The 15,257-nt window shown below is 48.9% G+C and overlaps 2 protein-coding genes across 2 annotated transcripts; one reads left to right on the top strand and one right to left on the bottom strand.

Moving 5' to 3' along the window:
* Window positions 1–7,779: 7,779 nt before the first annotated feature.
* Window positions 7,780–8,301, top strand: N7509_000509 (uncharacterized protein; the record flags this gene model as incomplete). The annotated part of the gene is made up of 1 exon (XM_056625146.1): window positions 7,780–8,301. One exon carries the CDS (start codon window positions 7,780–7,782, stop codon window positions 8,299–8,301), a length of 522 nt encoding a protein of 173 aa, XP_056493728.1.
* Window positions 8,302–10,619: 2,318 nt separating this feature from the next.
* On the bottom strand, window positions 10,620–11,092 carry N7509_000508 (uncharacterized protein; the record flags this gene model as incomplete). The annotated part of the gene is made up of 2 exons (XM_056625145.1): window positions 10,620–10,904; window positions 11,078–11,092. The coding sequence occupies 2 exons, from the start codon at window positions 11,090–11,092 to the stop codon at window positions 10,620–10,622; spliced, it is 300 nt and encodes a 99-aa protein (XP_056493727.1).
* Between the last annotated feature and the right edge of the window lie 4,165 nt (window positions 11,093–15,257).

Here is a 15,257-nt window from a genome sequence, read left to right as displayed (position 1 = left end):
CTCGGTCTGCTTCACCTCTCTCAAAGAAAAAGCTTGCTCCCAGTGACTTAGACTGGCTGAAGATCTCCGCCATGCTTCTGGAGATAGTCGATTTTCCTGTCCCAGCTAGCCCATTCAACCAGAATATGTATTTCCCGTGTGGTGACGAGGCCCATTCTCTGATTTGATCGATGATCTCGGTCCGTGTTCCTGGAAGACATTTATCTATATGTTGATCTGTATATGAGTCGAATGCAGCTCTAGGCACGATAGGCAATAGTTGATTAAGATCTGCACAAAGATTAGCACGGTCGACGACACTTATCAAACATTCTTTTAGTTACCTAGAGGAAGACGGAACTCGTTCCTGATGGATCCGTAGTTAATGCCTATCTCTGATCCGTAATTGGGACCGCCAAACGAGATCGTTGGGTCCATAAATCAAGAACTTAGGATCTGTTCGCCCTCAGGAGAAACATGCGGAGTTACCAGTCCTTAAGTGACAGGATGTTAGCTTGCCTGTGGGCGTGTAGCTCAGCGTGATTCGAGAAATCACGAAGATTGGCCCACTGATGTGTCGAAATTTCGAACTATGCTCAGCTGGACCCCGCGTGTCTGCGTGTCAGCCTAGCCCCGCCGTCATGTGATGGCAACTGCTATTTATGGCATTCTTGTAGTCGATAGCACCGTACCTTCCTTTCTATTTCAATAGCACAGAGCTGACTTTCTGTATATCTCTATATCTCAATTAAAGGAACGCAGTGAATACCTCGAAGGTCGCCCTATATTCGCGTTATGCCTCAGGGATTTTGTGGATCTCCATCCGCAGTGACATGGCTTCTGGTGCTGCCATCGGAAGAGTGTCGGCCCGAGCCGGTCTGAAACTATGCTAGGTTGCGATGGTTAGCAGCCTCGATATGATGTCATTTACCTCGGGTTAATGTCGGTCCGTTAGGGACTGCCTAATTACGCGCCGAGTGTCCACGTAGCACAAACAATGACCGCCTCACATCACACTAAGCAAAATGGCACCGAATCTGAAACCGCCGCAGCTAGAGCTAATTCATCATATGATCCAAAGCAAGTCGCTAACGACTTCTCAGATGGCCCACATCGCAGACTGTAGCAAACAATCAATAATTCACATTCGCTCTAACCTGCAAGTTTTGAGAAACGTGAGGGCCCCTCGAAATGGCGTTGGTCGCCCGCGAAGTATCACTCCACGTATGATGGAAGCCCTTTGCGACCACTTACTGGAGAAGCCGACCTTATATCAAGACGAGATGGCCCTCTTTCTCTGGGACGAGTTTGGAAAGCATGTGACGATCCAAAGCATCAGCCGGGCGCTTGCTTCAGTGGGGTGGTCCAAGAAAGCTGCCCGACAAATTGCAAAGGAACGGAATGCAGACCTACGAGACTTTTACCTCCACACATATCAACCTTTCGGTGATACCATTTGGTCTTCGTGGACGAGTCAGGTTGTGATAAAAGGGCGGGATTCCGACGAACAGGCTGGGCTCCTCTGGGTGTTACACCAGTCCAGACTTCCAAGTTTCAACGGGATAAACGGTATCAAATACTACCTGCGTATGCTCAGGATGGGATAGTCCTGCGACGAGTTTTCAAAGGCTCTACCGATGCTGATATTTTTGAGGATTTCATTGAACAACTTCTTCAACACTGCAACCGATGGCCGGAGCCAAAGTCTGTTCTCATCATGGATAATGCTTCATTTCATCGTACAATGAGAATTGAGCAGATGTGCACAGATGCCGGCGTTAAGCTAATATATCTTCCACCCTATTCACCGGATTTGAACCCTATCGAGGAGTTCTTCTCTGAGCTAAAGCAGTTTATTAAACGAAAGTGGAATGAGTATGAAGTGAACCTAAGCCAAGGATTTGATGCCTTCCTCGAGTGGTGTGTTGATGTGGTTGGATCCAGAGTATCAAGTGCCGAGGGTCATTTTCGAAACGCAGGTTTAATAATCGAAGACATCTGAAGCTCTCGTCTAGGCGCATGAATATATCTCAAGTTTTACAGATGCTTGGAAAGAACACGCTGAAATAAGATATATAGCCAAAGTCTCGCATTAAAAGTTCGCAGTCCTAGTCACAACCATTATATTTTCAGCCCAGAACCTAATGTCCTTCACAAAACGCCGGGCAACACCTCATTTGACAGCACGCTTCGTGAAGTAATCAGGATTCTTGTCTTCGTCAATCTGTACCAAGTCCAGTCTATCATCTAGAGCTACATCACACGCCTTTTTGACCTCGGCTTTCAATACCTCATCACTCAAACGTGACTGCTGCCAGGTACTGTATTTCTTCACTGCATCATCAAGAAGGCCTGAAATATGGAGGCCAGGGAGGTCAATTGAAGAAGTAGTGTTTTCCGGAACTGGGGTCGTGGATGATCTGGCTGCCTGTGGGGTCTGTGTAGGAAGGACGTTTGTGATATTAATAGGAGGCAAGCTTGTCTCAGATGTAGAACGATTATGACGCCTCGGCCTATCGAGTCGTTGTCTCTCTGCTCTGTAGATCTGTTCACGAATCATACCAGGCACATCTTCATGTGACTTTAAAACCCCACCGCTGTCCACGTATTTGGTCAAGCTTTCCAGCTGATCTCGGTAGAGCTTGTAGTGCTTCTTTCCATAAGGATCCTGCCAGCAGTGCGGGCCCATTTCGCAAGGCCCAGGGCAGCGCATCAAAGCATACACCTCTTTCCAAGCAGGAGGCTGTCCAGAAACGTCCTCTTCAGCACAAATCTGTTGATCACGCTCTTGAAGCATGCGTTGAGTAGCAGATGAAGTGCCTCGTTTATCAGTCCTCCGGCGACTGACGGTTGAACTTGTATTATTCTCCGTGTAATTGAATGAGATAATAAGTCTTAATTTCTTGCCAGAGAGAAAAAGATCTCCCCAATTTACGAGCTGTTTCTCGATAGAAGACCAATCAATATCGGTCTCATCAAACCTCAGGGTGAGAGCCTTCTGCCGTGTGGCTGATATAACAACAGACGTGTCATCCGATTCAAGTTTCCGATGTGGGTACTTTCGGGCAAGTAGCTCCTTTAGCTTTGGCTGCAGAAAGAGTCTATAGTGATATCGAGGGGCTAGAACCACATCTTGTTCTGTATCTTTCGCCACTGTCCTATTATTGAGAGCAATCTTCCACTCAATCAAGTAGTGTATACAGACCGGGGGGTCCTCGTCATATACCCGACCTTCTTCCCAGTCACCAAATTGGAGTAGTGGAAGATTATTCTTTTGCGAAGCAGTTTGTTGTGGAGAGGTGCGATCGATGGGGGATGCCACGTCGACGTTGATACAGCTTATGTCGGATGGGGAGGCAGGTGAACGATGAAAGTTGCCAGGTGTTGGGGCATATAGTGATGTATCGTCACTGGGGTCAAACATTGCACTTTGGTGAACGCCATAACCATCATAACTAATGAGAGAATTGAGCCTCATGATTCTGGGCCTACTGTAAGGACAGACTTATGGTGAGTGATTATTAGTTGCGGCCTACGCCATCGGCTGCCTGTGAGGCTGTTGTTCGCCGGCAAACAACAGAAACGTGGCCGAGACAGTGTTTACCGATGATTGAATCCGTTACGATGTTCCCTGGGCCGAATAAACACCACTCAGGAGTGACGACGGGCGTATGCGTATGGGGAGGGAAGGAAAATCAAAGTCGCTTAAGCGGATCGTTCAGGTGGCATGTTCGAGGTGGCCCGCCCCACATGATTTGCAGAGCTCCGCAATCAATTTCCATGGAATTCCATTGAGTTCTCTACGCATTGTGCAAGTTTTGTACAGTAGCAAGATACGGTACCATACAAAGTCGTATTTTACGTTGCCCCTCAATTTAACCTGGCCTGCTCAATGAATGATCTGCGCTAAGGTCTTGGCGGTGGGGCCAGGAAAGAGTGATTGAGTGTGTACTGGTCAAGCCGATTTCGAGAACGCCTGTATACTTGTTCGCAATCTCACTTTGCCCATCGGTTTGAGCATGGTGAGCCGTTGATAATTTCCGCGTGATGCCGAGGATGCGGGTAAGCTCCGTCCAGAATTCTGAGATAAACTGAGGACCGCGGTCCGAGACGATAGTATCTGGGACGCCGGACCATGGGAGTATATATTGAATGAACAGCCGTGCCATCTGCTTTGAGGAATTCTTGATCAGGTGTACCATAGTTTCGTTCTGCAGGGTCCATCGACTTGGAATAATAAGCGACTGGGCGCCACGGGACATCGGGGGAGCTGCGCTGCGAGAGAACTGTACCGGTACAACCTTCAGAGGCGTCAGTTTCGACCTTTGTCTCCAGCTTAGGATCGTAATGTTGTAGGACAGGGGCGTTCGTCAATCGAAGCTTGATTTCATCAAACGCAGTCTGGCAATCTGCGGTCCATTCGAAAGGGACCTCTTTCCTCGTCAGGAGATGCAGGGGTTTGGCAATGCGGCTATAATTTTTAATGAAGCGGCGATACAAGTTGCCAAAGCCAAGGAACGACTGCACACTCTTTACCGTCGTCGGTTGTTGCCAGTTCTGAATAGCTTCAATCTTCTGGGGGTCGACCTCCAGGCCATCAGTGCTGATAAAGAAGCCCAGGAACTTCGTGCGGGTGACATGGAATTCGTACTTCTCCAGGGATGCCTGTAGACCTGCATCGATCAGGCGCTGCAGTACCAGATTCACGTGTTCAATGTGCTCCTCGATCGTATCGCTGTAGATCAGGATGTCGTCAACGTAGGCAGTGCAGAAATCATCGAGATACTCTCCCAACGTAGTGTTAATAAAGCGTTGAAAGGTAGCAGGCGCATTCGTAAGCCCAAACGGCATCACTTTGTATTTAAACGACCCATAGCGTGTACGGAAGGTAGTGAGGTCTTCGGAATCAGGGTGCATTCGAATTCGGTGAAATCCTTGACGAATATCGAGTTTAAAAAAGAACTTGGCGCCAACCACACGTTGTAACAGCTCATCAATCAAGGGGAGAGGATATTTGTCCTTCTTAATAATCGCATTCAGCTTCCGATAATTCACACAGAAACGAAGCTTTCCATTTGGCATCCGTGCCATCAGGACAGGGGATGCAAAGGATGCAGAACTTGGTTCAATGAAGCCAAGATGTAGCTTCTCCGTGATGTATTCCTTGTAGACCTTCAATTGCTCCAGGGACTGTTTGTAGAGAGGGCAGTATCCTGGGTCGAACTGTCCTTCTGCACGGACGACGTGGTCGGTTCCCAATCGCCACGGAGGTATCCCATTTGATTTAAGCTTTGAGAAAGCAGCAGCCTTCGAATAATGCACTCGGGGTATCTTCTTTTTGTTCTCGATATCCTCCTGTTCGACAGGGGACATCTCTTCGATAATTCGATCGATCTCGTACAGGGAGGTGATAAACGTCTCAGTATCGTTCTTGATCATATGTCGATAGAAGCCCGCGGCTCCGATGGCGGCGATCTCAGGTGGGGGGAGGAGGCCAAGTCCTGGAGATGTCATCGTGAGCTTCCGAAATAGTGGAGGTGGCGTCCGTCCCAGCAGCGCTTGCTCCATCTTTTCTTGTGACTCCTGATAGTCTCGTGCTTGACTCGTCGAGGAGCTTCGTTTGAGTCGAGGTTCCTCAGACAAGACTTCTTGTTCCTCGAGTTCAGACCTAAATTCCTTTACTTCGCTCATGGGAGACTCATCTGGGTAGATAAGTCGATTCTGATGACAATCAACGAGCACGCGGTAATGCGCGAACCAATCTCGGCCGAGAATAAGGTCATGCTGACCCAGGTTGGTGACCAAGAAGGGTAATCCTGACAACTTTCGGCCATCGATCATTAACGTTAATTGAATTTCATGGGTAATCGGCTTGCCGGCGTGGCCGTCGAAGCCTTTCGGAGTTATAGGTTTGGGGAGTCGTGTGCTTTTGAGTCCATATTTCTCCATGGACGCAACAAATGTCGTGTCTGCGTAGGTAAATCCGGTGGCTCCGGTATCACAAAGGGCTGAGACTGAATAGGAGTGTTTATTGAAAGCTATCTTGGGCTTCAATACAAACTTCTGACTGGTGGATACATCCTGTAGATTCAGTTCGGTAAGCGATACCTCATTGGCGTCGCCTGACAAGGAGACTTGTGTCAGGCCTAGGCTTTTCCCGATTCGGGGGAAGCAGCTTTATCTTCAACCACCTGGGCAACTTCCGCAACGAGGGCAGCATTCTTTGCCTCAGCGGCCAGTCGGGCAGCACGAACAGGGCAGTCTCTTCCACGATGTCCCTTCTCGTTACACTCGAAGCAAAGTCCTTCCTTCTTGCGTTTAATAAGCTCTGCGATGTCGAGTTTCGGGTACGACGTAGCAGTGGTAGCGGGGACAGGGGCGTCAGTATTCGGCTTCGAGTTTCGGGGATTCGGGGGCTTGCTAGTCATTGGGTTTGATGAGGGACACCAGGATCGGTTGGCTGGGAATTGCATAGCCAGCATCAAAGATGCTGAGTCTGTGCAAGTTGCGCCAAAAGGTATATGTTACGTATATGGTTCTTTCTGCGGGTATTTTTGTGTTATTTTGGATTTTGTTTAACGGAGTCCTAATTGGGCGTCATTGCCTAGGTTACCACAATACCCTAGCACCCACTGTAGGCGCAGTGCAACGCCTACGGCTTGGACCTTAGTGGCGGCGTGGTGGATTGCGTGAACAATCCGTTATCCTGACTTCTCTTTCACCTTCTGAATTGCTTGTAACGCTGATTTGCTGTCGTAGAGGATTGTCGCGGCTATCTCTCGGTCTTCCGCCCCCTTTCGCTGGTGTGCTATTGTAAAGATCATGTTCATCGCATGAAAGACGCCAATCAGCTTCGCCAAGTGAACCGACCAGCGCTTGATCGGTACCACCTGGACCTGCTGTGATTCGACTACCTCCATGTTGTTGTCTATTGTTACGGCAGCTGCTCCCAGCTGGCGGTCGCGACCGGACGCATCCGAGCAGACGACTATGTCTGATTTTGATCGGATGGCATCGGCGCGTTGTCTCGCTGCCTCTCGGTCTAAGCCAATCTCGATGTCAGTGAAAGGATCGAGGCGCCACGGTAGTAGCGTTCGTGGGTCAATTGTTTCCACTTCGCTCAGTCTCTCGACGCTCATAGTCTTCAGCGGTTCCGCCAAGGGGAAGCGTGCATACGATCCGATGTTGTTTTTACGCCGTTGGGCTTGTGTGAGTATGTGCCAAATCAAGTGTCCCCGAGGTAGCGTGTGAAGACTGGCGATGATGCGCTGGGCTCAGTGTCGAAGACAAAGATGGGTAGGGAGGACGTATGCTTCTACTTCCAAGGTTGTTGTGGCCACTGTTCGGAACGCCGATAAGATGCAGATCAGCGAGCTTCTCTGTACTGTGTTCAGGTGTCGCAGAGGGGTCTTATCTCTCAACGGATCGTACCATACGGTTGACGCGTAGTCGACGACCGGCGTGACGCATGCCTGGTAAAGCTGCCGCATCTGTTTAGGCCGTAGGTGCCGCAACCCACCTAGAGCGATGGTTTGGTTACGGTCTCGGACGGGTTGATGCAGATCGGTTTCGAAAAGGAGGGGAGAAACCTAGCCGATCCTGGCACTTGCTCGGCTTCTCGGTGGTTGCTTACGTTAGCTTATGGCCCACCAATTGGAAATAACACGACCCTCTCGGAGTCACGGTCACGGACGCGTTCAGCTGATTTCGTCTAAACAAACCAACAACGCGCTACACTTCTTTGGAGCTCTCTCCTAGGGATTATCTGCCGGTGGTACGAAACCAGCAGGGGGAACGACGATGCCTCATAACAGAGCAAGCTCTTGGAGTATTGGTGAGAGATCGATGCTCGACTTCACGGTTCCGTCGACCGACCGCCATTTGCCATCGTTGTCTATTTACAGCCAACAACTCAAAGATCTTGACGAATGGCTGCTGATGTATATCGCCACTCTTGAGCAAGGGCAAAGTGTAGCCGTGAACCGCGGGGAGACTGTCTCTGCTTCTTACCTGTGCCAGCAACTCCGAAGATTATTCACAACGGCTGAACCCGACATGGTCCGAGGGCCTCAAATAGACTGGATGCAAGTTGTCTTATTCCAAGACTCATTGTCGTCAAACACGGAAGAGGATACGTACACCCTTGGAGATTCGGTGGTGCGGATTTCGACGCAGGACATGGATCTCATTTCCTCAGGTCGGCCCCGGCAATTCCTTACACCATGGCCGCCGACTTCTGACATTCAGAAGGAGGTTAATATTTTGAGTGTTGTCGCTGATGAACTTGGAGGTCTCATGAGGGCCCTAACTTCTTGTAAGTAATAGGATTCGCATTGTTTACCCAGATTCCTTCGTAGGACGCGAACTGAACACCGGATTCTCAAGTGTCGCACAAGGGCATACAGTTACAGAAGTCCCTAGGAAATCGGAAAGATATTCTATGCCAAGACGCGGGGTATGCTGCATCGATTCATCTATCTTGGATGGTTAACAAATGTGATGGTACTTCTAGGATCCTTCCACCCTCTCATCGTCCCCAATCTCGCCCTTCACCACTATCAACCAATATACTACCTGCGGAAAGGAGCAACCGGGGGTTTGATGACCAAATTGTGCCAGATTCTCCCGAAGGGCGTTCAAGTCACGTTTTGTGTGGCACCGATACGAGACATACCCAATATCAAGCTGGCGCAGGTGAAGCTATCAGGCTATCTGTGGATAATGTGAAATCCGCACAGAGGACTACAATTGCCACAGTCACACCGAAGGATGCTGGAACCATCAGTCAAGCATGCGATTATTGCCAGAGAAACGATAAGACTTGCCGTTTAAAACTGCCTGGGACCTGCTTTAATTGCGCCGCGAGAAAGAAGAAATGTACGTATTCTGGGAAATCCATGTCAACGGGAAGGAAACACGTCATTAGATCTGTCGACGCAGCAGAGATGCGACCTGAGGTCGCGCAATCTCCTATAACACCCTCATTTGATGTTGAGCAGCGGCGACCGCATTCGAACCCAAGCAGCCGCGCCGATTTTGTTACTAGGCCACAGGAGAGCACAACACTGCCTGCGCATTCGCAAGTGTCTCCGACTCCTAGCTCTCTCATTGACACCAGGATTCCCCCTATGTCAGTCGCCGTATCTACGGTAGAGGGTGATGCCGAGATTCCTCCTGGCAGGACAATCAGGAGCAGCAGTCTTGTTAGACGCAGGGTCGAAGAGCCCTGGGGAGATAGAGGTGCCAAGCAGCTCCGGGTTTTTCATAGCAGGTAGTGTAACGGTTCGATGCCTTTTGGTGTTGTTGTCACGTGACCCAGTCACCCGTGCATGTTCATCTCATTGCAATTACCTCACTTTCTCAATCACAGATTCAAGTCGGGGAAGAGCGGGTCCTGATAAGTCGTTTCTTCCAAGGCCGTCCATAGCCACGCTCTGCTATCCGGTCTTAGGTTTGCCCGGCTCGCGCAAGACCTTTGAAATAGAGCTGAGAAAACTGATCAGTATTACTTGATAAGATTATATGCGGCGTCACTCTACCTTCTATTCCCGCCAGATTCGTCTATTTGTATCATTGTCAGCCTCCTGCCATGACTTTCGAGTGACACTATATCCTTACCCGCCATCTTCTGCTGCTTGACCCCTCTATGCTCCAAGTGATACAGGCGGATTTCTTTTCTTTCTCCTCTTCGTCAACCTTTCCTCTTTTGACTATGGTGTCCAGGCGAGTAGGTTTTCGTGTTGTTTCGTGACTGGCAGGTGCCTGAAAAGGCAGCATGGTTGGTGGAAAATCATTGTAAACTGGCGCGAACTGAGATTGAAATGCATGGTGGGGAGGTGCTCCTCTGAAAGGGGCTCCTTCAAGTGCTACGGGGACGAGGCCAAATTGCATTGAGTTACAGTGACTATTGCTTGCCAGAAAAGAGGACGAGTGATTATATTGTATCATAGCTTCTTCTTTCGTGACAAAATTGAACGGTGGATCAAATAAACCTAGCTCACTGATAAGCATTCTCGGCTGCTCATCGCCCAGTTCTGTACGGCCATTTATTGTGTGGATCATTAGCTTGTGTCAAAGTGTCCGACGGTTGTGAAAATACAGATAGTTCAGAGTCAGATAGATATGAAATTTTGGCGATGGGCTGCAGCTGAGACTATTCTAGGATTCAAAGGGGCTTTATGCATCAACTCATTCGTGCTAGCCGGGAATATCTGACATGGGTGAATGCTTAACATATCCTGACACCCTGTACGCGATCCCAAGCCGGGACAGGATCTGAGCTAAGTTTAAGCTTTGTAACCCTACTAGGTAAGTGTATGAAAATTCATGGCAGCGCAAGCCCGGATTTTGGCTGATATTCTCACTACACGGCCGGCTTTCAAGCCGAAGAAGACTCGTTTGCGAAATATGCTACGATAGTGAACAAGTCACGAGAGATTCAAACTCCGATACTCAAATGAGAGCGAAATTGAAAATATGAGAGTATTTTTCCATGCCTCATTGTAGCACCGAGAGATTTACAGAGCTTTTCAATGATTCATAAGAGCTTTGCGTTCATCAATGATGATCTTGATGATACGATCGTCGGAAAATGAATCCACCAAAGCGTACAAGTTTCCCTCAGCCCCTCGCTGTATTTATTACTGCAGGTATCTCTTATGAATAGAGTAATGTCGAAAGCGATCCATCTCTCTTCCAACCTCGGCAAGGCCGACCAGAATTGAATTTTTAGGGAGACCATCTGGCACGCGGCCGTCCGCTGCGGATCGTATCTCCTCAAGTGGAACGGCTTCCAAAACCGTATCACCGAGGCCTTTACTCCAGATATATGTCATAATATCATCGCACGGCTCTGTAGCCCAAACCCTCAAAGTCCTTAAAGTCAGTGGGTACAAGAACTGTGTCGACAGCGGCTTCATGCTTACCTGAAGCGGCTTTTCATCGAAATCACTATTGTTGTCCCTATCTGTCGGGTCCGAAGTCATTTGGCGATGATATACCTGTTAACCAGACGAAATTCTCTAAAATACATGAACCGCACCTGGATTTGTACATTTATAGACATATATTTATATCCCCCAAAAAGCAGAGCTCTAACCCATGCTTGGCGCATCACGTCGTGGCGAGAAAGGTGACACGTAAATACAGTGGCTGTAACGATCTATGTACACTATGTTTCCTTTTTGAACGTAGCGTGCCTCGCAGATAGGCTGCAAGGCCTCACCTCCCACTTTCATCTCTTCTTCACACTTAGTTTCGTTAATCAATGCAATCCATTCTTCTCGATTTGGCCCTCGTTACAGTGGCTTGTTATTAATGACTCTTTCAGCTCTCCTCGCTGGCAACTCTGGCCCGAGGGATATTCTGCTAGGGCGTATCAGGAATGGAGGAAGAACAATCCCGCCATCAGTATTCCTTCTAGGTATTTCTCATTTCAGTTTTCAAGCTGCTTGAATCACAAATTAACAATCAACCGTCACCTAATGAAAGATGGATCTCAGGCTACAGGGAGAAATAAACCACCCAAGGCACGAATGAGGTATTAGACCTAGTCTCACGAGCCTGCCAGACAACCAGTCGACACATGATTGTGAGATGATTGATAAAGTGAAATATTTGAATCGAGGATATATGAACGGAAGGGTTCCTTGGAGGATATTCTGAAAACGTCCTTTATCTGTCAATGATACCTTCGTACCCTTTGTCTGCCCTTACGCCGGCGAGGCAGTTGGGCACCTCTCTCAGCTCAAGTGTCTTAAATCTCTGGCGTGGGAAGGTAAACAACACTAATCCAAGTTGAAATCTCTAGAGATATGCATTAGAAACAATCAAAATTTGGTTCAACTCTCCATTGGATTCGCGTTGTCATTCAGAGAATTTGATGTTGTAAATTCAACGTTTCCGATCGCCCCATTCGTGTCTCAATGATGGGAAGACATAGCCCAATGGCCACGATACAACTGTTCAAACCTTACCCGCTTTATATGAAACGGTGACGACCATTGATCGATACAATTTCCCTTCGTCTTTCCTACTCAGCTCAGCCACGCAATTCTAGCAATATGCATTGGTTTTCTTTCCCAGATACCCCAGCAGCTTGAATGAGGACTTTCGTCAATCACGGCCGATCGGTTGGCGTTGTCCACCTTCAGGGTAGAGCTGGTCTCTCAACAACCGAGCCCCCTCGCCGGCCGTCTTCGATCTATTTTTGGTGGATGCCGCGGATCAGTCTGCTTTCACTGCGAGCGCTTGAACCTTCGTTGTAGTAAAACGACCTTCAAGATTTGCACTAATCTCTGTGCGTTTTGGCTGCGTTGCTGCAAGTATCGTATCAATCACTTCGATTGTATCTTTCGTGTCACTGGGCTCCATTCTCGGCGGCCCCATGTTAAGTTAACGCGCCTTCGGCGTCTGGACGCGCTCCCATCACTGCTCATCTCCTCTTTCAAAAGCCAATTCAAATTAACACAGTGCTTAATAATATCCCTAGCAAGCATTCATCTCGGTCTTTCTCAATGGTCCGAGGTGTATCGTCGTAGTTCGAGGTCGCTTTGTCTGACTGTGACGTTGTGATTTGCTGACACATCCTCCGCTAGGCTACAGATGACCCATGCTACAGGAGATCTTATGGAGCTGCGCGGTGTGGTCGTAGTCGGTCTGCAAACTTCTTCCAGCGCGCGATGTCTCAGACTTATTGGCCTTGGCGGAGAGACGGAACTGCTGCGCGAAGCCTTCGTCTTCAAGAATCTGAGGGATCTTACTCATGGAGGGAGGATTATTGAAGTGTGCGGAAGGTAAAAGTGAAAATTTTGGTGGAGGAGAGTGGGGGTTGTTTGTCGCTGGCAAGGCGCGAGTGCGGCGGAGACGGCGATGAGGGACATGAAGGGTGATATGCCGTTCGCCGGTTATTTTTTCTCTTCGACAAAAAAGTCGGGTCCGTAGTGATCGAAGCTACGACTTGACTCTTCAAGAGAGCGAGCGTGAAGTAATAAGATGAATTGGAAAGACCATCTACGAGAGGTGTGGCTATCTACTACAAGAGGTGCGGGCAGTCCCGTAACACTGTCCCTAGAATGAAGGATGTCACTCGCAACCCGTCGACTTCACAGTGATTCACTCCCATTCAGTACACTGTCATTCGCCATGCTTGCTCTAGTCAGCTGGAGCAGGCACTGAGAGCAAGGGAATAATATCACCTTCTGAATCTACCGGACCGAGAACACCTGAGGCTGTACTGCACATATGTAGTCTTGGTTTCTTGCTCGTGGTTCAACTCAGGATCCGCGGAAACTTGAATTCGGTCAATAACCCCAGCGGCGATGCATATTTTCACGTCGGGCCCTAATTCGTGCCACCCTATGATTATGCCACCTAGGCGGTGCTGACACGGGTTGGGGAGCATAGCAGCTATTTCCTTGGTATCCATAGCCGGCACTAGACCTTTTGCGAGACAAGAGCAGTGAAAGCAGACACATGCTGAGCAGTTCGGGAAGGGATTTGAGTAGGGAGAGAAGAAAAGAGAAAAGAGATGATGGCGGAGAGCAAGAAGCGTAAGATGCAGATCAATATCGTAGATAATCGCCCCCGAAAGTCGGACGCCCAACGCTGCGTGGTTGTCTAATATATGTGCAACATCAAATGACTTCAGACAGTCGGACTTGTGCCGCTCCTGCCCACAATATAAGTCATGCAGTACACGTTTCTCCACACTTTAGCTCCGTTAGCGCCTCAAGTGCTTAAGTGCTGCTTTGGGAAACAGCTGGTTGCGTTTGCAATAGTTGCTGCCTAGTCGAGTACGCCCGATGATCGACAGTGAAGGTTTGTAGACTAACCATATTAGTATATAGGTAGAACAGAGGTTTTGTGCGGCAGAATAGAAATTGCAGAGAACTTATTGCCACAAACAATTGGATTCCACAAACAATTGGAACACCACTGTAGAGGCAAAGATCATATTGGCCGAAGCTCGCAAAAGGGCGTGTCCTTAGTTAACTACGGAGTAGTGGCGTTCCCTTTCTATTAATAGGACCGTGTGACGACTATACCCAATATGGTGAAATGGCGCGCCGGAAAAGCTTATCACTGCTATCATAGGTCTTATGCGACTTGGTGAAACGAGGAGCCAATTGGCATCCGATACTGCTGCAGAATGCCCCGTCCTCTGCTCGTCAAACTGGAATTGGCACAGCATGACAGAGCCCGGTCACGATGACTGTCGATCATCACAATTGCTGCACTCCTTCTTAAACAGAGCCACATGGTGCCCAGCTCCACAACGTCATGGCACGCAGAGAAGAGAAGGTCTCTTCTGCATGATTGGACAGGCTTCAAGCGGTCGGATGCGCGCTATGGCTTTGTGCGAAGGATCGATAGCGCGAATACTACGTCATTTCTACTCAAAGGGGGAGCAGCGTGGATACGCTATATATTCGCAGCATTACTTACAAAGCACGCACTTGGTGGGACTCTTCTCTCACATCATTCTGCAAAACCATTGTCTGTTCGGTCTCACATTGCCCGGCTATTGTAGAAAGCACTCTATCACCTTGCACCCTTGACAGGCTCAAACCGAGCATTATCGTGCGGTCCTCGTCATCTACATCCACAAGTGGAAGTCAAGTTCCACCGCACGCACAACCGAGCCGCTATGTGCTGGTACATGTTGTTCAAGAAGATGAAGGAGAACAAGCAGGAGAGAATGCAGAACAATGGGCAATACGGGCCCAACGGCAATCAACCTCCAAGGCACAGCATACCTCCGCGTGGCAACCAAGATGCAAGCGCTTCGAGGAGGTCCAACGGTCGTTGACCATAAGGGCCGCCCTTCATGGAGCCTCAGCAGAGGACCTTAGGATCTTTCAGCATTTTCCCTATCAGTCAGTTTTACCTTGTCTCAATTGCCCCATCGGGTTCTTCTCGCGAGCTGAGAGCGCATGGCATCTCGGAGCCGCACTCGCTGTCATGGCCCTTACTAATGACCGACGACAGGCACTCCTTAGCATAGTACACTGTCACAGAATGACCAAGGAAGAGAAGCCCAGGATGATGGAAAGACTGTGAGCTAAGGACACACACCCTGAATTCAGGCTGCTGGCTGATGTGCTTGATTATTGCAAGACGGTGTTCAAGTCAGGATATATTGTATCACGAAACAGTCATAGCAATGGAGCTTCGACCGAGCAATCCACATGACCACAAACGGTGCGGTTCTCTCGTACTCTGCATATGTCACTTGCTATAGTCTTAACTTCGTAATTTATCGTGAACTCGCATAGAGC

The sequence above is a fragment of the Penicillium cosmopolitanum genome (assembly GCF_028827165.1).
Source record: "Penicillium cosmopolitanum strain IBT 29677 chromosome Unknown utg000003l:1.0-3747932.0:1.0-3751027.0, whole genome shotgun sequence".
NCBI lineage: Eukaryota > Fungi > Ascomycota > Eurotiomycetes > Eurotiales > Aspergillaceae > Penicillium > Penicillium cosmopolitanum.
The sequence above is the reverse complement of the archived record's forward strand: the minus strand, read 5'-3'. Positions and strand labels throughout refer to the sequence as shown.